This window comes from Hesperophylax consimilis, chromosome 11, assembly GCF_061612785.1.
Source record: "Hesperophylax consimilis isolate HC1 chromosome 11, BYU_Hcon_1.0, whole genome shotgun sequence".
NCBI lineage: Eukaryota > Metazoa > Arthropoda > Insecta > Trichoptera > Limnephilidae > Hesperophylax > Hesperophylax consimilis.
Genome location: NC_142846.1, coordinates 5,431,064 through 5,454,363, shown reverse-complemented (window position 1 = coordinate 5,454,363; position 23,300 = coordinate 5,431,064). Strand labels below are relative to the sequence as shown.

Here is a 23,300-nt window from a genome sequence, read left to right as displayed (position 1 = left end):
GTTGGCATATGAACCGTTTGAACCATAGATCTAAATCATTCGCAATGAGCCCTCCATGAGAATTTTTTTTTTTTTTTTTTCTTTATCATAAAAATATATTAAGAAACAGGTTTTTTACATTCTTTTCGACTACCACACTAGACACATGTCCGTATTATGGTAGTCGAAGTTTGTATATAATTATATAAATGTAATACATGATTCATTCAGTTGTAAAATAGGTATAGGTTAAATAGGTTTAACTGAAAATAAGAAAGCGATGAAAATAAAGATAAATTAAATAATTATTTAAAAATAAATTTTAAACAGAATTGAAATGAAAAAAAAGAATAAGAAAGCAAATGAACTTATTTAATGATGTCAGGTATTCTTTAAAATAGTTCTTTCCCTTCATAAATAACCAATACTGAATATATAATATTATGTACATGATCACATACAGGAAAGGAATTGGAGTAGGTGAATCTTGTAAACATAAAGATAAAAATAAGGTAGGATACAAATAAAAATAATAGATAATGCTAGGGATAATAGAAATAAAAATAAAAATAAAAATAATCGCATCACCGTAATATAAAGTTTTTGTTGAAAGTTAATTTAGAGATAAAATTTTTACTCGAAAAATAAGAACACTATTAAGTTGTATTATTCTTTATAATATTTCCTTCCTTGAGCAAATAACCAGTTCTGTACACTAATGGCATAAAGATCATCAGTTTTCGATGTTTTAATATCAATACTCAGTAAGTTGAACATTTTAGGCGCTATATAAGAGAACTGTCGCTGGGCGAAGGCTGTTTTTGTTGGAGGAATTTTACATTTTTGGTGTGATGAGTAGCGGGTACAAATATTGTGTTGAGTTTTGAGTGTTAAATCATTTTTCCTTATGTGTATAAGAATTGTCTTAACGTATAATTGTCTAATGTCTAGGATTGCGAATTTTTTAAAAAGTGGGTCTGAAGGGTGAGATGGGTGACATTTTAATATAATCCTTAGTAGCAGTTTTTGAATTAAGATCATGGGATTAATAATTGAAGCTGCACAGCCTCCCCATCCCACGATACCGTATGTAGCTATTGATTGGAAAAGTGCAAAATATATGCATCTCATTGTCTGAAGGTTCAGGATTGATCTGAGAGAGAGAAATATATAGCACAATTTGCGCAATATTTTTGTTGTGAAATTGACATGATCCTCCCAACGTAGTTGATCATCTATAACAACCCCTAGATATTTAATTTGGTCGGATTTTTTTAGGTTGGTGCATGAGCAATTATTAAGGAGAGGCGTAGGGGTAATATGATTTTGTGGGCATGAGTGAATGATAAGATTAGGACAGTTTTGAGGAGTAGTGACTTTGCGTATGGAGAAAAGTAAGTATTTTGTTTTGTCAATATTAAGAGTCAAAAGGTTGTCGTCTAATCAATGTTTTACTTTATTTAGGCCCTTATTTGCTTTTTCCATAGTTGAGTTCCAATTATCAGATTCAAAGATGATTACCGTATCATCAGCAAAAGAAATTATAGTTCCATCAATTGCCAAGTTACGTAAAGTGTTTATATATATTAGAAAGAGAAGTGGGCCTAATACACTGCCTTGAGGCACACCGTACGTGATTGGTAAACTTGTACTTCTATATTCTTTAGCAGAATTTATAAGAGACGATTGCGATCTATTTGTTAAATAGTTCTCAAACCATTTAAGGGGAGTACCTTTTATTCCTATCTGAAGGAGTTTCTTCAAAAGTATGCGGTGAGAGACAGTATCAAAGGCTTTGGCGAGATCCAAGAAAACAGCAAGGGGCTTGCGGCCCTTTAATAAATCGAAGGAATTTCAAGTGTACGTCTAATCTTTTCCAAACACTTCTACGTAATACCGCTAGTAAAACAACTTCCCTGCTGAATTCAAGCGCTCTTTTTAAAAATTCCACGATACAAAACAAAACTTGGGGAAACCAAAAGCATTTTATCGTCTGAATGATTTTTTTTCAGTTTATTTGTAATTTTTTTATATATTATTCTCAAGGCGTACACAATTAATATGTTTTCGTGAAATATTGAAAATAATATAGTTAATATTACAAAAAAAAACCTCCCCACTCATCACAAAACGTGGCCTCGTTTGTTCTGGTTTACCTCGGCAACTACCTACTTCGTATGACAAGCGGCGACTGACGGAAAGAAAATAAATGTATTAACAAATATATTAACTCATCTTAAGTAACTGATTTAAGATATATTAAGTACACAAAACATTACATTTTTATAGGTAGGTGTATAATAAGTCATTTATATTTCTAGTTGAAGAGATCTAAATGAGAATTGTACTCGAATAAATAATAAACTGATCTTATGAGCGTGTATAATATAAACTAATAGAAGTTAAGTACATAACAAAATTTAAATAAAAAAAAAGAAAACAGAGACATCCTGTACTCAATACAACGATTAAAAATATATTTATATAATATACAATTTTACTTACTTAACATAATGATGAGGTATATATAGTGTCGCGCGTCGGACCTGGGGGGGGCCCTGACTTTCCCTCGGCCAGCTCAGATGCGGGGGCATGAGACGTCTCTCTCATAGTCAGGGTTCGGGGTCAGCGCGAGGCTCAAAGAATCCATATCCCACCGTCTACACAAAACACTCCCATACAACCGCTATCCCCAAATGAAAGAGGTTAGGTTTTTATAAATCAACATTGTATTTGAGCGGCAAAATGGACATTACATGGGTGAATGACAATAGAATACAGGTTGTTACATCCTAACTAGAATTATCATCAAAGGGTTCCCTGATCTCTCTCTGGGAAATAATTAACAGCTCTCTCTAGACCGACAGGCAGCGTGGACGAATTTAGGTTATTAGCGGACACATTCAAGGGTAATAGGAAATGTAAGAGACTCACAGCATGGTGTTGTCGGGGTATCCTGTTGATTGCAGGACGGTGCGCCGTGTTTCAAACAAACGGTGCCAGCCTGTCGATGTTCAAAGCGCGACATTGTCGTACATTTTGGCTTCTCGACCGAGCGGTGCGAATTGGAACGCGGGCGCCGAAACGAACACACGTCCAGCTAGGTCAGAGGTCGGCGCGTAAGAAGGAGGAACGAGGAGCTCGGTCGCCGGGGGTGGGGGGAACTGTAGCGGATCTTTTGCGCGTTACGTTTGACCCAGCAACTAACCTGATAATTCCCGCTACTCAAGTTGGCAACTGTAGGATCTTTGCGCCTAAAATCTGTTATATGACACCTCCCCCCGCGCTCGTAAAAAAAGGCGACGTGGTAATGGAGCATCAGGGTTAAAAGATCCTCTATGTGCCTCCCTTGGGGTTTTTTGACAAAACAAGAGTTGCCCTTAGTTTGAGAGACTTGGATGGCCAGAGAGATGCCTAGCTAAAACATAATGACTAGCTTATGCCATAGGCTAGGTAACAATATTTGTGGGGAGAAATGAGGAAGGGTACATAGCATGTTTGGAGCAAATAATTTTGGGGAGAGAGCAGGTGTGGAAACAACAAGTACAATTATGCAATTAGAAAACAAAAGACATGGTTATGCAATTGAAAGACAAAAGACAAAATTATGCAATTGAAAGACAAAAGGGCATGGTTATGCAATTGAAAAAAACAATAGACAACATTATACAATTGAAAAACAAAAGGGCATGGTTATGCAATTGAAAAACAATAGACAACATTATACAATTGAAAGACAAAAGGGCATGGTTATGCAATTGAAAAAACAATAGACAACATTATACAATTGAAAAACAAGAGACGGAATGTTAAGGTGTGATTCTAGGGTTTCATTGGTCTGGAAGCTAAGTTTGCGTTGCGTTGGTTTTTTGGTTTCGAAGAGTTGCGAAGGAAACGAGATTTCACTGACTCTAAAAGATTACATTATCACTGTAATCTGACCCATTGAGATAACACTCAGGAGTACACTTAGGCCTTGGAAAGAACACTTTGCTTCGTTGTGGGCGTTGATGTTTGCGAAGTAGGGCTGTGGTTTGCGGGGCTGCGGCTATGGTTACAGTGGTCATTGGAGAGAGTAGTCCAGGTTCCGTAGTTATGCCAGTACGAGTCCTATGTGCTATTATGGTGGGCACGGATCGTATGTGTTGGTTATCGGAGCATAATGTAGCTCAGGATAACTTTTTAGAGATGCGCAGTTTGTGTTTACTGGAGGGGCAAAGGGTAATTATGTTTCACCCATGACCTGGTATGTGTCACTGCATGACAGAGCAAGAGACGGTATAACTGGCATTGGCATTGAGGGCAAGAAATTTGAACTCCGGGACTAGCGTGTCCGAAAGGTAGTTCAGAGTGTCATAAAGTATAGTGGGACAACTCGGCTTGCAGTGGTGCGACAAACGTCATACATATGAGTGGTATGGTCTGTGCTTTCAGGAACAAGATGGAACAAGATGGAACAAGTGTGTAGCGAGTAGTAGTCGAGGGGCCTTTGTAACCACAGCGCAGGCTGCTAGGAGGTGAGGCTCAGCTTGGCTGCTGGAGATGGCATCCGCCTGGGCTTCTTTTTAAATCCGGGGGGAATTATTATTAAAGCAAATTTCTTGAAGTTTACCTGCCTAGGGACCAATGAAGAAAAGTTTGGAGAGAAACAAAATGTGTCCAGAAAAAATAAACAAACGAGGTTTAACTGCCGGTCCGGAGAGTGACGGAGAGTGTGAGAGAGAGGTAGAGAGATTCCTAACTAGTTTTGATTACATAAACATTATCCTTTATTAGGATGACTTGGCGTTTGCCGAATGACAAACTGTCTTGGTTGAAAAAACAACCGGCCTTCTTTGGCCTATGTTAACATACAGGTGGTAACATTTTCGTAGGATTTCAAAGAACAAGACAAAAAATTCGTGAGCGAGTCACGGCAACAGCAGGGAAACTAATTCATGAATAAAGGTTGTCAGAAAAGACAGACGATACGCCAAGTGCGTATCATACATATTCAAAATTCATGAATGTGTTTCGTTGAGGAGAGAAAAAAAAAAAAAACAACATACGTGAAAGGTGAGGTAGGAAGCCTGTTGGTGACCGGAACAATTACCGATTCGAACTCGAAGTGAGGGCGAAATATGGTCGACAACAGATTTTCCACTTCATATATATGCCTGAGGGCATGGGGGTAGGGAGTGGGAGGAAAAAGGACGGGAATTGAGTTACGAAATTGCTAGAGACTGGACTAATTTCCAATTCAACCTCTATGTGAGAGTGAAACATATTCAACCAGCAGATTTCCTGACTCTTTACATTTTAATAAAGTGGATTAATTTTAAACAGTATTTGAATACACATTGTACTAAAGAGGCTAATCTTTTGCGTGTATTTGGCAAAAGATTAGGGGTCGTTTTAAACTTCTACATGATTGTGAGAAAAGACAGACCCTAGTTCCAATTTCACAAACCTGGGATTCTTCTTATTCGTTTCCCAGACGACGAGTTTAGTGGTTTTGTGCCCATCGATTAACTCCTGCGGCACTATGCCCCATAATTGACAGTGAAGCTGAAAACTAGTCCTTTTGGGATAGTAGATATTCCTGGGCTTCTTTTCTTTTTGGAAAGCAGCAAAAACAGGAAGTCCACGGGCATTGGCGTTGAACAAAGAGGTTTCTGTGAAATACTTACGTAGTTCACATATAAAGGTTTGATATTATTTCGTTCGCACGATTCATGGTGAGTATTGTAACGTCTTCACGTATAGTGTACGAGTATGCAGTATATGCAAGGTACAACTCAATTATAGACAGAAGTCAAAGAGTGTAAAAAACAGTTCCTTAAAGGAGATGACGATGTCGATATTATGTCGTTCACACGAATCACGGTAAGTATTATTATTACGTCTCCACGTCTCGTGTACAGGGTTGTACACAATTATACACAAAAGCGGTTCTCATGACATGTTAATGACACACGACCAGATTATACACAAGGGCGGTACTCATGGCAAATTAATGTCACACGACCAAATTATACACAAAGGCGGTACTCATGGCAAGTTAATGTCACACCACCAAATTATACACAAAGGCGGTACTCATGGCAAATTAATGTCACACGACCAAATTATAACACATGGTTATAAGTATTAAGTAATTGTAACGAACTTCTCGTGTAGTGGTGGATTTTTAAGGATCTCTCCTATCGCGTGACAAATTTTACATTTAAATATAATTCAACAAAAGCTAGCAGTATCATTTGATACTGTTTGCAAAGATTTGTTAGATTGACTAACTCCGTAGCCTGGAGAGGCGTACGATGGAACAATAGAGAAGATAAACAATTTCAATGTTACTTCATTTGTTACAAGGTGCAAGATGATGGTAGGAGGTATTTCTACTTACATCGTGCGATGGGTGAGAACAGGCCCATAATGGCTTTACATACTGTTCATTGTAGCGTGCAATTGGGTTGCAAACACTTGGTTAAATGGTGAGACAAAGGTTGGGTGTTTATATTATGCAACGATGATCGAACAAAGTCCTGTTGATTTACGTTGTGATATAATTATTTGCGTTCGAAGATCAGGATAACCGTAAGGTTTTACTAACCTGTCCCGTAGAGTTGAAACGTGAGGTACGAGACATACGTGACGTAACAGTAGAGAAAAGAAATCGAGATCTCGTCATACAATAAAAGACCTTAATGGGTTTTACATACTTTTAGTTGAAGCGAGTCCAGTTATGGTATGTGGTTTTATAGGACCGACATTTGGTTTTCTTTTATAAATACAATTTCCCAAAATGGATGTGTCAAAATCCGATTTTTGGTAAATGTGAGCTTGGGTAGGACGCCATCAATTTTTGAAAGGAAAAAATTGAAAAAAATGAAAAAAAAATTATGTACATACAAAGAAGACAATTATGTGATTAATTGCTACTTGGTTCTTGCCTTTGAGACCACTATAGGGTTTTACATACTCAAGGTAACGTTGAATTGGACAAGAAAGAATTAATGGCTGTACTTGACAGGTTTTCTTTTTTTTAAAAAAAAGGGTCGGTATTTAACACTTTGGAATTTACAAAATCCGAACTCTTTTGGATGGCACTCTTATGAGTGATTACCAATCGTTATTTTACAAGGACAGAAACAAAAGTGGGGTGGTTCTTTCTAACACGACGAAGGGAACAAAATGAAACGAAAATGGGGTGACATGACATAAACATTGCATAGTGTAGAAGTTGAGAAGCAAAAGCGGGTTCGCGACTTCCCGGCGATTGTAACTCGAAAACGTGTCTCTATTCTAAAATGATCAGTTTCAGAACAGGTGAGAAAATAAAACGTAAAAAGGGAGAAAACGATTGTCGTGAGGGAAAGAACGTTATTACAGGAATAATATTTCATGGTCATAATATGTTAATATACATTTATTTACAAAGGTAGGTTAAACTCGTTTTTGACGAATAGGTTGACATGTAGTTGACACTTTACACGCCTAATTATGGTAAGACTTCATAAGCTTACAATAGTTTGTGATAATACACAATGGGTTAGTTTAAAGTTGCTGGGGTGGTGGGGCAGTTTCAACTGTCTCCTCACTTCCAGACTTTACAATGTCCTTAATATGGTAATTACCAGTATGTTTGCCAGAGGAGTCGGACAGGTAGTAAACTAAGTCCGATATTTTTCTTACAACCTTGGCCTTGACAAAACGGGGTGCCAGCTTGGCAGAGAAGTACAGGGCTCCTTGAGAGAGGGTGTTATTCCTTCTCCAGACAACATCGCCTACATTAAAAGTGATGTGTTTCCTACGTAGGTTATATCTGTCCGCACTTTTTTGGTGGGCCAGCAATAGGGCATCAGTAACTTCACTATAAATGGCAGTAAGTTCTTCCAAACGATGAGCGTAATCAACGGCAGGATTGCTTGTGGAGGTGGTTGACGTGGGGAAATTCGTGTTCCAGTGCAATGAACCATGTACCACCTGTTCCATACCGTGTTTTAAAAAGAAGGGGGTGTAACCAGTGGATAGGTTAACAGTGTTATTCATGGCAGCTTGAATTTTATCTAAATTCTTACACCAATTACGTTGGTCTTTGTCAACCAAAATGGCCAGAGCTGTGTTAATAGTCTGGTTATACCTTTCGACAGTGTTATTTTGGGGAGTGTACAAGGTATTATAATAAATATCTTTAATCCCGTATTAAGCAAGGAAATCTTTAAATTCTTGTGCTATAAACTGTTTTCCGTTGTCAACTATTACGGTTTTGGGTGTTCCGTAGGGTATGAAAATGTGTTTTTCCACAAGTTTGACAATGGCGGCGGCGTTGGCTCTTTTTAAGGGGAAGATCCAACAAAATTTGGTAAAGATATCCACAATGCTGAGTATATGCATGTGTCCAGAATAACTCCTGGGAAAAGGTCCGACGAGGTCCATAGATAACGATTGGAGGGGTCTATCAGCACGTTTGGGTTTTCCCATTAGGCCGGCAGGGGGTGCCGTACTATGTTTGTAAGCTTTACATGTTTCACATTTGGAGATGTAGTTGCGAACTTGCTTGAAAAGACCAGGCCAGTAATACTTCAAGGAAATCTTTTTATACGTCTTGAAGGTTCCTGGGTGTATAGAGTCGGGGGCACTATGATTGTTGATGATTACTTGTTTTCTCTTTTCGAGGGGCACAACGAGTTTCCAAGAGTAATCTTCAAGGATGGACAGTGGGGCCTTACAATTGCGATATAGTTGTCCTTCTTTTATAATAAAATTGGGAAACTTTTGTTGATTGTTTTTGCATCCTTCATAGATTTTGAGATACCATTCATCTTTTGTGGATGGGGTAGAGGCAATTGTATCGATGTTTAATGTGGCAAGTTCAATTCTTGACAGGGCATCTGGGACAATATTGTCCGCACCTTTACGGTGGATGACATCGAAAGTGTATTGGGACAAGCGAGAAGCCCAGCGAGCGAGTCTGCCGGAGGGATTACTTAGAGAGATCAACCATTTCAAACTACTATGGTCTGTGACTACAGTAAATTTGCTACCGTCTATGTAACCGCGAAAATGGTGAACAGAATCCAATACTGCCAGTAACTCTTTTTCGGTGATTCCGTAATTTTTCTCGTGTTTATTCAAGGTGCGGGAAAAATAGGCTACCGGGTGTTCGCCATCGGGGAATTCCTGAGTTAGGACTCCACCGATCCCTACGTTAGAAGCATCCGTGTGGAGGGTAAAAGGTAGTTCAAAATTAGGACAATTCAGGACAGGGGCTGTTTGAAGAGCATTTTTTAAAGTCGTAAAAGCTTCTTCGGCTTCAGTAGACCAACGAAAGTTGCTGATACCTTTACGGATACCAGTAATTTTGTTTAATGGGGCCGAAATAGTGGAAAAGTCTTTAATGAATCTCCTATAGTAACCTGTAAGTCCAAGGAAACCTTTGACTTCTTTCGCGTTTTTGGGTCGGGGGAAATTTGCCATTGCTTCCACCTTAGTAGGATCTGTTCTCAGACCTTTTTCGTCGACAATGAATCCCAAATAACGCAGGCGAGACTTACAAAATTCAGACTTCTTTAAATTGATGGTTAAACCAGCAAATTTAAGTTGTTGAAAAACTTTTTCCAGCATTAACAGGTGTTTTTCGAAGGTGTCACTAACGATGATGAGATCATCAAGGTAGCAGAATAGGTTGTTGTCAACTTCAGGGCCGAATAGTTTGTCCATCAGCCTCTGTAGTTCGGCGGGGCTATTTTTTAGACCAAAAGGTAGCCTTTTAAAGTGGAACATTCCCCTACCAGGTACAACAAAAGCAGTTTTTTCGCAGGATTCCGCATCTAAAGGTATTTGCCAGAAAGCTTTGCTTAGATCAATGGAAGAAATGAATTTGGCGTTGCGTAATTTGTCTAAAGTTGCGTGAACGAAAGGCAGTGGGTACGCGTCGGCTTCAGTGCAAGAGTTCAATCGTCTACTGTCGAGGCAAAAGCGTGCAGAGCCGTCTTTTTTTGAAACCAAAAGGGTTGGGTTGGTCCAAGCACTTCTGCTGGGAACTACCACTCCCATTTTCAACATTTCATCAAGTTCATTTTCTAAAAGTTTCAATTTTTGGGGGGCTAAATTGTAGTAGCGTTGCTTGATTGGTGGGCCGTTGGTTTTGATGTGGTGTTTTACCAAATTAGTTAAACCCAGTCCGCATTTTTCGAAAGATATTGATTCAAATTTGTTGATCATTTCCTTTAATTGGAGAGCCTGGTCAGTGCTTAGGTTTTCGTGAGGAATTATAGTGCGAATCTCACCAACTTGAGCGACCGGAGGTTTTTGGCCAAGAGTATTAAATACTTGTGGAGCAACGTTAAAAGCCTTCCAGAAGTCAACGCCAAGGATGAAATTCTGGGATATAGAGGGTACTATTAGAAAGTTAATTGTAACTGTGTTATTGTTACATTTAATTGGTAATTGCAGAGTACCGATGACTGTCTGGGGAGCATTGTCCGCAGTTGTCACGAGTGTAGGTTTGGAAAAAACTTTAAAACCGTTGTTAACAAAAGGCAGGTGGGCATTGTTGCCAAGGCAACTAACAGATGCACCACTATCTAGTAGTCCAGAGAAGGGGACATTGTTAACGGAGAAAAGGGCATAAGGTCTTCCATCTTTAGCTTGTTTGCAACAAACCGAAGAAACATTTAAGGTCTGGTTAAAATATTTAATGTGTGATAACCAATCAGTCCATTCCTTAGACCTTGGTACAGAATGAATACCTGAGAGGTTATTATTTAGTTTTTTGGTTTTCTTGCATGAAAATTCGGTGGGGGTTTAGAGAAATCCACTTGAGGTTTAACAAAGTGAGGGTCTTGCAACCTTTCCATGTTATTTCTTGATTTTTTGAAAATTTCACGCAGTTCGTCGCGTGGAGGAGAACGATCCCTGGAGCGATGTCTCTTTAAGGTTCTGGGTTCTTTAGCTTCCAGAAATTTGGCCTGCTTGAAACAAGTGGTAGCTAGGTGACCTACTTTTTTGCAAAAGGAGCAAACTTTTTTGTTGTCAAATTCTGGTTTTAATCCAGAAGGACGGCTTGGTACAGTGATATTGTCCGTGGTGGTTTTGTTGTTTTTCCTGTCTTGGTGGGATTCCAAAATGAGGCAAACTTCGTTTAAATGGGCCAACGACACAATTTTCTGTGAGGTGATAATGTTTTCATATCTTTGTAGGAGGCCATCAGTTATAACTGGTAATAATTCGGCTTCCGAGACAGGGTGGGAAAGTTTGATGTTGATGGATTCGGCCCTCTCTATGAATGTTGCTACCGTTTCGTTTACTAATTGTTTAATGGATAGTAACGATAATTTAATTCTGTGTTGGGCCTCTGATTTGCCGAAGCTAGTGATCAGGGCTGATCTGAGTTTATTCCAGTCCTTGCATTTTGATTTTTGTATTCGGTGCCACGGGATTAATTCTGGAGATATTAGTTCTATAAAGTTTTTCTGCAGCACGTCAAATGGAACATTTTTAATTGAGGCCGTTTCTTCGATTCGGTCAATGAAATCCAGTACATCAGAAACACCGTTATATTTGATCTTCCAAGGAGTGAGATCGTATGTTTTTTCTTGTGCCGTGATGGGTGCATTGTCTTGTTTTACTGTAACATGTGTCCTGGTTTCTTTGTTAGAAACGGGGATTTCCAAAACTGGGGAATTGGGTGCCTTGTCTTCACTTGCAACGGATAGGTTTATTTTCCTGATGAACTTCTTGTTGAATAACAAAGCGTATGCTTTCAATGCTGACTTTGATTTGTTTAGTGGTGATATTCCTCTGTCTTTTAAGACGGCTTGTAGGTGCACTTTGGATAAGTTGTGTACATTGGAAATGACACCCATGTCCAAAGATGTAGCCATTTGATTGGAATTCATTGTTAAAAAATGGTTTAAAAAAGGAAAAAAAAACTCCGAAATTTTTCTAAGTCTTTTTGAAGAAAATTTGGCCAGGGGGACACTTTAGGATTTGCATTATTTAATTTTGTGGGCACTATTCGCACTTATATTCACTGCACTCGAGGAAAGGCACGAAAAAAGGCACAAAAACAGCACTTTAGAAGCGAAAAAACACTTTTGATGGAAAGATTTTATATTTGCTTCATTTACTGGCACTAAATCGTGAGATTGAACACACGTTCTTATTATTGCGTCGAGAAAGCACTTCTTTGCAAAAAAAAACACTGCACTTCTGAAGTTAATTTGAAACAATTCACTTAAAATCACTTTTATAACAGTCAAATGCTGAAAAAAAAACAAGAAAATGGACAAACACCGTACCTATATAATTAATCGGGATAAAGAATTATTTGTGTTTTACAGGTTGTAGCTGATATACTTTTTAGAAATCAGCTTCGATGGGCCGTTGGGTGTATTGTGCTTTTTTTAAAAAAAAAAATCACTTCCGGTGTAAAAATTGGCTTCACAGTTCTAAATCCTGACTGTTATTATTACGGTGCAATTTATGCCGAAATTAAAACAGTGGGTTTGTTTTGTTTAAACAAAGAACACAGAATCTATGTTATTGAAGAAACATTATGTTCAAACTTTCGTTATCACAGCGTTTTGGCGGGAATTTCGTGCGTCTCTTTTATTCGTTCGAGAGGATTCCTACCGTTATTTTTTCGCGGCAAAATGCGCTTGACAACAAACAAAAGTTCTCGCGGCGAAAATGCGCTTGGCAACAAAATTGCATAGTACATGTTTTCAAATTGGGGGCAATCGTAAAGGCAATTTTGTGCAGTCGGGAAGGATATGTTTAAAAAAAAATTCTGCCCTAAGTTGGTCGCCAGTGTCGCGCGTCGGACCTGGGGGGGGCCCTGACTTTCCCTCGGCCAGCTCAGATGCGGGGGCATGAGACGTCTCTCTCATAGTCAGGGTTCGGGGTCAGCGCGAGGCTCAAAGAATCCATATCCCACCGTCTACACAAAACACTCCCATACAACCGCTATCCCCAAATGAAAGAGGTTAGGTTTTTATAAATCAACATTGTATTTGAGCGGCAAAATGGACATTACATGGGTGAATGACAATAGAATACAGGTTGTTACATCCTAACTAGAATTATCATCAAAGGGTTCCCTGATCTCTCTCTGGGAAATAATTAACAGCTCTCTCTAGACCGACAGGCAGCGTGGACGAATTTAGGTTATTAGCGGACACATTCAAGGGTAATAGGAAATGTAAGAGACTCACAGCATGGTGTTGTCGGGGTATCCTGTTGATTGCAGGACGGTGCGCCGTGTTTCAAACAAACGGTGCCAGCCTGTCGATGTTCAAAGCGCGACATTGTCGTACATTTTGGCTTCTCGACCGAGCGGTGCGAATTGGAACGCGGGCGCCGAAACGAACACACGTCCAGCTAGGTCAGAGGTCGGCGCGTAAGAAGGAGGAACGAGGAGCTCGGTCGCCGGGGGTGGGGGGAACTGTAGCGGATCTTTTGCGCGTTACGTTTGACCCAGCAACTAACCTGATAATTCCCGCTACTCAAGTTGGCAACTGTAGGATCTTTGCGCCTAAAATCTGTTATATGACAATAGATAGGTTCTTAAGGGTAGATATATAATAGAATAAATATATGTCTAGTTGAGATGATGACTACTAGAGACCGGATTATATGCATTTGCATATTTGCATATTTAGACCCTTTTCAGCGGTAGTTGCATATTTTAGCAAATAATTTGAGATCTTGCATATTTACGCTTGATATCGTTCAGATGTCTCACATAGCGACACTATAGACGTCAGGTAGCAAGGCGCGCGGCCAGCGAAGCTGAGCAAAGAACTGATAACTGAACTTTAGCATGGATCTATGTGAAGCATTTCTTGCAAGCAATATCCCTCTATACAAGCTGACAAATCCTGCCTTGAAGGATTTTCTCAGAAAATATTGCATATATCAAAATATACCGGATGAATCTACTTTACGTAAAAATTACATACCATCAATTTATCTATATGTGCTGGAAGAAATACGCAATGAACTCAAGGATAACATCATATGGATTTCAGCTGACGAAACCACCGACACTTGCGGCCTTTACATTATAAATTTGATTGTTGGTGCATTAAAACTTGAACCTTCACCTTCCTATTTGGTGGCCTGCAGAGAACTTGAAAAGGGAAATCATTCTAAGATCGCCAGATTTGTGAATGAGGTATAAAAAAAATATTTCCTGAATCTTCTGCGGATGAAAATGTGTATGTGTTGCTCTCAGATGCTGCCCCCTATATGATCAAAGCAGGCAAAGCCCTCCAAGTATTTTATCCCAATTTGATTCATGTGACGTGTTTTGCTCACGGAATTCGCAGACTCGCCGAAGAAGTGAGATCCACGTTTGCGAATGTAAATTACCTGATTTCATCAGCAAAGAAAGTGTTTCTTAAGGCGCCTGCTCGTATAAAGGCCTACAAAGAAAAACTGCCAAATATCCCTTTACCTCCTGAGCCAGTAATAACACGTTGGGGTACATGGATCGAAGCTGCGATGTTTTACCATGAACATTTTGAAGCCATCAAGGGTGTTATCATTGACTTCGATAGTGCAGAGGCTTTGGCAGTTTTCCAATGCAAAGAATCGTTTGACGACGCCAGTATTAAAAAAAAATTAGCTATGATTACCACTCATTTTGCCTACATACCTGCAAGTATAAAAACGCTCGAAACTCATGGATTGGTGTTGAATGCATTTATTCAGGTTATGAAGAAAATTCGCCTTATGAATTTCTCGTTGCCAAAGCTATTCCCGAGTAAACTCAAAAAAAAATTTGAAAACATACTGAATAATAACCCAGGGTTTGAACCTTTGTGACAAATTGATAACTTCATCAACGGGGCAGGTGAAATTTTGCCCGGAACAATAAGTTTCAAAAATTGCACCCAAATTCAAATTCTGTCCAGCCACATCAGTAGACGTAGAACGTTCCTTTTCCGCTTATAAAAATATATTAAGCGATCGTAGACACAATTTGTCTACAGAATATTTAGAACAGTACTTAGTCATATACGTTTTTAAAGGTAAATTCTAAATTTTATTGTTAAATACATTTTATAATTGATATTTTCGAAAATATAATTGTTATCCTTGAAAACTAATAGCTTACTAAAATAAAAAAATATGTAAAAATACGACTTCCTGTATTTTTTATTTATTTATTTATTTAAACGCCCATTGGGCTTTTACATACATAGTTCATAAAAAAAGTAATATTCTGAAGATTGCAAGTTCACAAAAATAATAGAAAAAATACATATAACCATATCCATATAATAACAGCAAGTAAAAAGTACAAAAATAAGAATATTCCTACTCCTATGTTATACAGACTTAAATTAGTTAATAAATAATGTAAATGCTAGGTAGTGGCAGCAGTAACATGATACAATACGACACAGAGTTTATGAGGCCTTATTAGGATTATTTCATGTTGCGTATTTTGACCCTTTTTATGGATTTTCGTGCATATTTTAGCTATTTTTATTGCATATTTGCATGCATATTTTGGGCTAATTTTGTTGCATATAATCCGGTCTCTAATGACTACAAATATAAGACAAAGTACCATTCCACTGCCTGATATCGTATATTGCGATCCCACTTGAATTACATAACGATGGTGAATTACATTAAATTGAGTCAGACTTTTCAATTACCATACACCCCAAACCAAATGACTTATCTTGTATTCTTCTTCATTCTGTGGTTGCAACAAAACAGTGAAGTTTTCACTCAATGCATACATTGTTATAAAATAAAGAAAACCGGAATTCCAAGAAGAACAAAGACACAGAAGAAAAAAATATAACTAAGGAAAGAACAAAAAAGACAAGATAGATATAAAAATATTATTTGTTATTTGAAAAAATATGGTACACAAACATTAACTAGCCTTATGTGTTAATCTACTATTGTGCGATAACGCTGTAGGTTGCGTCACCGTAATTGGGTCAGAAAAAGACGTGCTATCTTCTCTTTGTTGTAGGGAGACTAGTAATTCGATAGAAAATTGCGCTGCCTCAACCAACACACAAAGTAATCGCAAGATTTCTGCACTTACCACGTTTGGTGATTCTTTTGGTTTGATGTCCAGCGGGGCCGCAATTGGGAATAATGTTCGATTGAGAGGTGCCTACGAAAAATTACAATCTCTGATCACCGGGAACAGCGCGTGGCCGTCTCCGACCGCAAAACACATGAGAGCACACGAGAGGGAAGAATGGTCCGCAGACAACACCAACTCGAGTTATTAGAAGCTGCCGAAGGGAAGGAGGGTGTATTATATGGCCCTGGAATAGACGACTCGATGCAAGTTGAATAAATATATTCTTTATGTAAAGTGCTTTTCAAAATTTAAACAAGTTTTCTCAAAACTGAGTTTTTAAAGTCGGTGACCAAGATTACTCGTAAACGGCTCAACCGATCAGTCTCAAATTTTAACACAAGCTTCTAAAGTATATTTTATAGTTATTGATCGAAGACCTGTCCTCACTGATAAATACATATTTTTATAAACAATATAAAGTCAAAATTTTGGTAAAATATAGATTTTTTTTGAGAAGCCGCCATTTCGTCAAAAAAATATTTTGCTCTCTCCTTCGATTAATTAGAGGAATATTTATTATTATAGCGAAATCCGTTTAGTTTTTTCATTTTAGATGATCCAGTCCAGAGATATGATGGTCACCGCAAGACGCCTTTTTTGAGAGGTGCTTCTGGAGATCAGCTATAGCAGCTTTCAAAATTATTATTTTAACGAACAAAAATTCTTAAAATACTGTTAAAGTTTGTTGAAGATTTCGTCAGTGCTAGTTAATAACTTAATTAGTAATTTATTTTATAATTTGCAGTAAATAAATAAATTTATGCAGTAAACAAATTACGGTAGACAAGCACGTAATCGTTTAATAAATTACTGGATAAATTACGCTAGAAATACCTGAATCCACAAGAAAGGTAATAAATAGGTTACAAACCTTTCATAGGTTTACATGTTTTCCTCGGTGAATTCTAAGGTACTGCGAGAAATACCAAGAATTTCAAGTGAGTAAAACCAAATTAAGTTTGTCATACTATTCGCAACCGATCAATAAACACATCTTATTTTTATTAATAATAATAATAATAACATGGAATTTATATAGCGCAGTTTAGTGTCATTTCACTTCAAGTGCGCTTAACTACTCGTATAACAAACTTAAAAAAAAGGTAATTCAGTATTAATGGTTCTTAAAATTATTCCTACAGTGTGCCTTACCCAATACAGATCTAATATTATAACACTAAATACACTGTTTATACAAAGTGATGATAAAACTTAGAATAACAATAACAGTAGGACAGGACAAAACACGAATATTAAAACTAAAACATAACATGAAACAGGAGGCAGTTTGTGCTCAGAAATGAGAATTTTCTGAGCAGACACTTTAAAAAGGTACAATAAGGAGACAACCGAAACCAAACAATTACCGGAAGTTTTAGAATATGGCTTATTATAAAATATTGAAAAGAAGTTAAAATTTATAAATGGTAAGATTTTTTAAATAATTTTGTTTTTAAAGCTCGTTTAAATTCAGCCAAATTCTGGAGGTTAGTGAGAGCTGAGGGAAGTCTATTCCAGATGAGAGGGCCTGTTACACTAAAAGAACGATCATAGTAAACAGCTCGATTTGACCTAGAAAGTTCGATTAGACGATTACTAACATCTAGATCTGCTGACCTTAGAGTAAGCTGTCTATTGCTTAAGTTTTGTCGGATACATAGTTCCGATATATATGCTGGCGCCATTCCTTGCAATGCTTTGAAAGTCATTAAGCAGATCTTAAACTCTATTCTTTCAGGGCATCGAAGCCAGTGAAGGCGATCCCTTAGAAGTGGGGTTATACGGCAATACTTAGATTCACCAAAAATCATTCTTGCCGCAGCATTAAAAACTGACTGGATTCTATTGATTTGTTTCTGAGGTAGGCCGGCATATGCACTATTGCAATAGTCCATACGTGAGACGACGAACGAATTTATGAGTGACTTTGCTCCATCAGAGGGAAGGCATCTCCTGATTGATTTTATCTGCCTTAAATGGAAAAAACCAGAACTCACAGCTTTTGAAATTTGCGATTCAAGAGAAAGAATATTGTCCATAGTGAAACCTAGAAATTTTATTTCTGCAGAAGGGATTATATCCGTATCCTGAATACGGATTGGACTGAAGTCAAGGAGAGCTTGCCTTCCAGGGGAAGCTATCCACATGAATTCTGTCTTTGTGGGATTTAGTTTAAGTTTATTGACAGACATCCATCTTGAGATTGTGTTGATGAGGCTAACCACCTCGTTTTTAAGGATGTCTTTTTCGTCCGGAGAACAAAACTTGAAAATCAAACGATCATCTGCGTAGCCTTGTGATTCAAAGCCAGCTGAGTGAATTAGTCGTTCAAGACGATTCGTATAGAGAATGAAGAGAATGGGGCCTAGGACAGAACCCTGGGGAACACCAAATTCTATGGGAGTTTCAGGTGATGTACATTTATTGAAAGTTACTGAGGCTACTCGTCCAGACAGGTACGATGTCATCCATTGGAGTGCATCACCTCGAACGCCAAATTCGGTTTCAAGCACATTTAGTAAAATACTATGATCTACTGTGTCAAATGCCGCACTCATGTCAAGAACAGATATCAAACCCAACTTACCTGCTTCCATCCCGATGATTCAAGTTCCAAGTAATGCAAAACCAGTCAATTGAGCACCTAATTTGTCAGTTTAATAAATATGTTTGCGTACTTGAAGCACGAAATTATATAAAAAGCTGTACAAATAATATATTATTTACTATAGGCCTGTTAACATTGACCTTCCCTGGTTTTATTCATTCTGAAATAAAAATCAAAACTGCACGTACATACCCAAGAACTGGTCAGATGTCAAGGTAGCTGCAAATAGTTTGTTTGATGAGCTGTAAAGAGCAATAAATCTATTTTAAAATGTCTTTTACAGCATTTTTTTATTTAACTGAAAACTGAACCTTCCTATCCAAGAACTGGAGTTGACTAACTATCTAACTAACTAACCATCACGCCGTTTCCCCGCAGGGATAGGCAGAGAGGACGGACCGCCAACCAACTCGGTCTTGGCACACACTCCTTGCCTCATTCACATTCATACATCGTCTCATACATACTCTTCTATTGTTCTGACTCTTGACATGGCCCGAATTAAGTATCTGATTCACTTGGTCGTGCCATGTGTTCCTCGAGCGTCCCTGAATTCTGATACCATTCACATTTACATCGTATATTCTCCTTTCACTCTTTTCTTCGCTCATTCGCTCTACATGCCCAAACCATCTAAGCTTCCCTTTCTTGAACTTACTCACTATGCTTACATTAGCCTCGCACTCTTTGCGGATCTCCACATTCCTCACATGATCATACATGGTTTTACCACACATACGCCTTAGAGATCTCATTTCAACAGAATTCAATTTACTTTCACCCTTTCTTTGCCAGCTCCATGCCTCACTTCCATACATCAGGGTAGGTACCAGCACTCCATTGTGGACTGCTAACTTCGCTTCTTTGGACATTTTTTTACTGGCGCGACTGCGTTCAGTCCTCTATTAATGGAGTTTCCTGCATTTACTCTTCTTTCAATATCTCTGTCAGCCTTCACATCTCTCGTAAACATGCTTCCTAAATACACAAACTCATCCACCTGCTCCTCATTAAATAAGTATCATTCACAGCTATATTGCACACTGTTTTCGTACTCTCTCTTTCAAACACCATTACTTTGGACTTACTTACATTCACCATTAACTCATTCTTCATGCATACTTCGTTCATCCTAGACACAAGAGACTGCAGATCATCCATAATATTAGCAATCAGCACCGCATCATCAGCATACAACAGGCAACACACTTTCAGATTGCTCAAATTCGCGCCCAATCCCACCTCTTTCAATTCTTGCATACAATTATCCATGTATAGATTGAATAACCACGCTGACATTACGCAGCCTTGTTTAACACATTTTGTGATATCAAACCACAAAGTAACACTACCGTTGGAGTTGACAACTCTGCCAAACTGACCAAATGCCGATCGGGTATGAAGGTAAGATATTAAGTGGTGTAACGTCATCCAGTTTCAGGGAAATGCGTATATGTCAACGTGTGTAAACGTGATTGAGATCAAACGATGATAAAATGTATTGTTATCGACATAGAATCTATCTGCCGAGTTTTAGTTTGATCGGATGTCTGAAAGTCGGTTAATTTCCGCTTCTACGATTTGCATTCATTAATTTCCGAAAACAGAAGTGAAATTCAAAGAGATGTATTTTAAAAATGTTAGACTCCGTTCAGTTTACATCGAACAATTGACCAAACAAAAGCTGGAGATGATAAAATTACCAGAACACAAGTTTATTATGAAAATTTAATAATAATCTTGTGTTCTGGTAATAGGGTCAGCACCAAAAAAATGGAATTCTGAAAAAATGATGACGGTAAGAGTGAAAATTGCTAGATTTGCTTATACAAAGAGGCTTCCCCATACAATTATTGTGTTTTCAATTATCATCTGTAAATATTTCCACTGCTCACTTATTCAGCTTTCTTTTGATACCCAAGTAGGTATTGCGTGCATATAAAAACACGTTGGCATCATGCAGCCTTGAAGCAATATCTGACTTAGTATTATAACGAGGAAATAATACTAAGTCACATTTGGCTCCAAGGCTGCATGATGTCAACATGTTTTTATATGCATGCAATACATACTTGGGTATCAAAAGAAAGCTGAATAAGTGAGCAGTAGAAATGTGTACAGATGATAATTGAATACACAATTATTGGATGGCTTACAGACAAGTTTGGGAATTTAATCTGGAAATAGAGCTCCTGAAAAGATCAGTAACATTGCATTCCCCAGATGCATTCGTCATATTTTTTATGTGCCTTGATATTACAATTTGGACATCAGCAATCATCATGGCAACGCAGTAAAATTGTCTTGTTTCGGACCCATTAGTTTCGGAAACTCAAAATGGGTCATTAAAAGAAGGGGTACATTTTTGTGAACAAAAAACCTTCACCGGTGAAATTGTGTTTCAGTTATGGAGAAGTTCTTTTGGTTAACTAGTTTGGTTAAAAACAACAGACAAAACTTATAGACAAACCTATTTATAGTAATACATAATTATTATCTCTTTATCTAGGTGTAAATTTGAGGAGCATTTCCCCCTGGGCGTGCAGCAGGAAGGCTTTGGGTTCGAATCTCGGAGATTCGCTGCTCTCAGCCACTAGGTCCACGCGGAAGCTGCGAAGGATGGTGAATAGGGTCAACTTCACTTGCATCATGCCAAAACGGTTCCATGGAGGTGGAAACATCTATGTTAATGATTAATAAACTAATAATTCTGATGACCAGTTAGCGCAACAAACAGAACTCGTAAGAACAAGTAGAAGGTAAAAGAAGACAAACTGTGATTTATTCATAGACACCATATCGGGATCACTTTCAAACAACGTAACACATCCAACAAGTACATATTCTCTTTCTTGAGTATTCGTAATTTACAAAAATAAAAACATTTTATAATGACACGAAAACTTGCGTCGATAAATGTTTTTACTAAAATTACGAAAATGTTTAAAAAAAAATTGGAACATTATGGTTTCATGAATAATAAAACAATTTGATCCATTTTGTTAGCTCTTGATGAACTGCATAAAAAGTCAAATTCACGATTTTATCTATTTATTTTTACAACATTTCTTACTGATATTTTGAATTACATCATAACACGACTTCCTTTGACTTTTCTTCCAGATAAGACAAATGTTAAGTTCGAGTTTTTTTTAAAGGCAGCTTCATTGATTCTAAAAATGTCAATATCCGAATTTATTATGATCAACAGCAAGATTGCTGAATTGGATCTCGTGCAGTAATCGGAGTAATCACTTATACGGCTCGTACAGCTCGGGCAACAATAGAGACTTTGAAACACCAATTTCCGGACCGTGTGATCTCCCGTTTTGGCAATTTGAACTGGCCGGCCATATAGGCAGACCTGGGGGTGCCAGAATTTTTCATGGGAGGCTTGTTTTATCTTGAAAGCCAACATTTAGAAGAAATCACCAATTTAGAGACAGATGTTATGTTAACAAATCAAAATGCCAATAAACGAAAATAAATGTCCTTCAACTTAGCAATCATTTGACCGATATCATTTTTCCAAATAAGGACGGGCTGTTTTGGAGAATTTGAACAATTCATAAAATTTCAACGTTCATTTTAAGGTTCTGAGAAAGTACTATTCAAATATTGTTGGTATATCACTATAGGCTAGTTGATTGACAGAACTAAAATAATAAAAAAAAAACTGGAAAAATACTTTCACAGATCTTGAAAATGAAATTGGAAGAATTGTGGAGAAACAACCCGTCCTAAATTTCATCAATTTAATAACTTCAAATAAACTTTCCGTGAAAACAGAGCCCAATTTTTTTAATTTCTAATAAAACGGCAGCCAATTCATATAATGACACTACTTTAGTCTCACCTTGTACTACGCACGTCACCCGGTAATTACTAAATATACCTGCGTATCAAATATAAAACATTATAATAGAACATAACATAGGCATCCCTCTTAAAATATTTCATATTTGTAAATTGTTTCGTCACTGTAACCAATATACTGTTTATTTCTATTATATAAAAATTAAAAATAAAGTAAAATTTTTGCAAATAATTTCCCATCAACCACTAAAGCATTGATCTCTCTGATCCACTTGATAATAAATCTTACCAAAAAGATTCCATAAAAATATTATGTCATACGCCTTTTTACAGTAAGACGCGGGAGACGAGTTTACTCGTTTTGTTGCACAAAGCGGTAAGGAGCGAGAAACTTGTAAACAAGGGGTTCTAAATGGGTGCGGGGTCATGTGTTTTCTATTGTCGGCGGTACCCGATCTATCTACCTGTCAATACAATGAGTTTGAAACACAATAAAAAAATAAAATCTTTGTCGCGTATGTTCCGCTCACAAACTACGCAGTGAAACAAAAGGAAAGTGTTTCGAACGCTATCACACATTTAAGCACTATTAAGTTGTAGTTTTTTTTATATGTATTGAAAATTTCTAAATAATCTTGTAATTTTGTATGAATAAATTTCGATATGTTATTTCGATTGCGAAATACTGTTTTTTCTATGATTCCCAAGAAAGTAAAAAGTTTTTGTTCATAAAAAAAGGAATAACACATACATTGCTAAGTAAATAAATAGAGAAAACACTGAAAGTTTCAT

The 23,300-nt window shown here is 37.5% G+C and overlaps 1 protein-coding gene across 1 annotated transcript in view; it reads right to left on the bottom strand.

Annotated features, from left to right (window-relative positions):
- LOC149419694 (putative cytochrome P450 6a13) overlaps positions 1-23,300 on the bottom strand; it is a 31,194-nt gene that overhangs the window by 5,991 nt on the left and 1,903 nt on the right. The window contains exons 4-5 of the mRNA XM_089637524.1: positions 21,219-21,357; positions 18,209-18,280 (exon numbers count right to left, since the gene is read on the bottom strand). Of these exons, the coding sequence (XP_089493650.1) occupies positions 18,209-18,280; positions 21,219-21,357 (211 nt within the window). The remainder of the gene's footprint in view (positions 1-18,208; positions 18,281-21,218; positions 21,358-23,300) is intronic.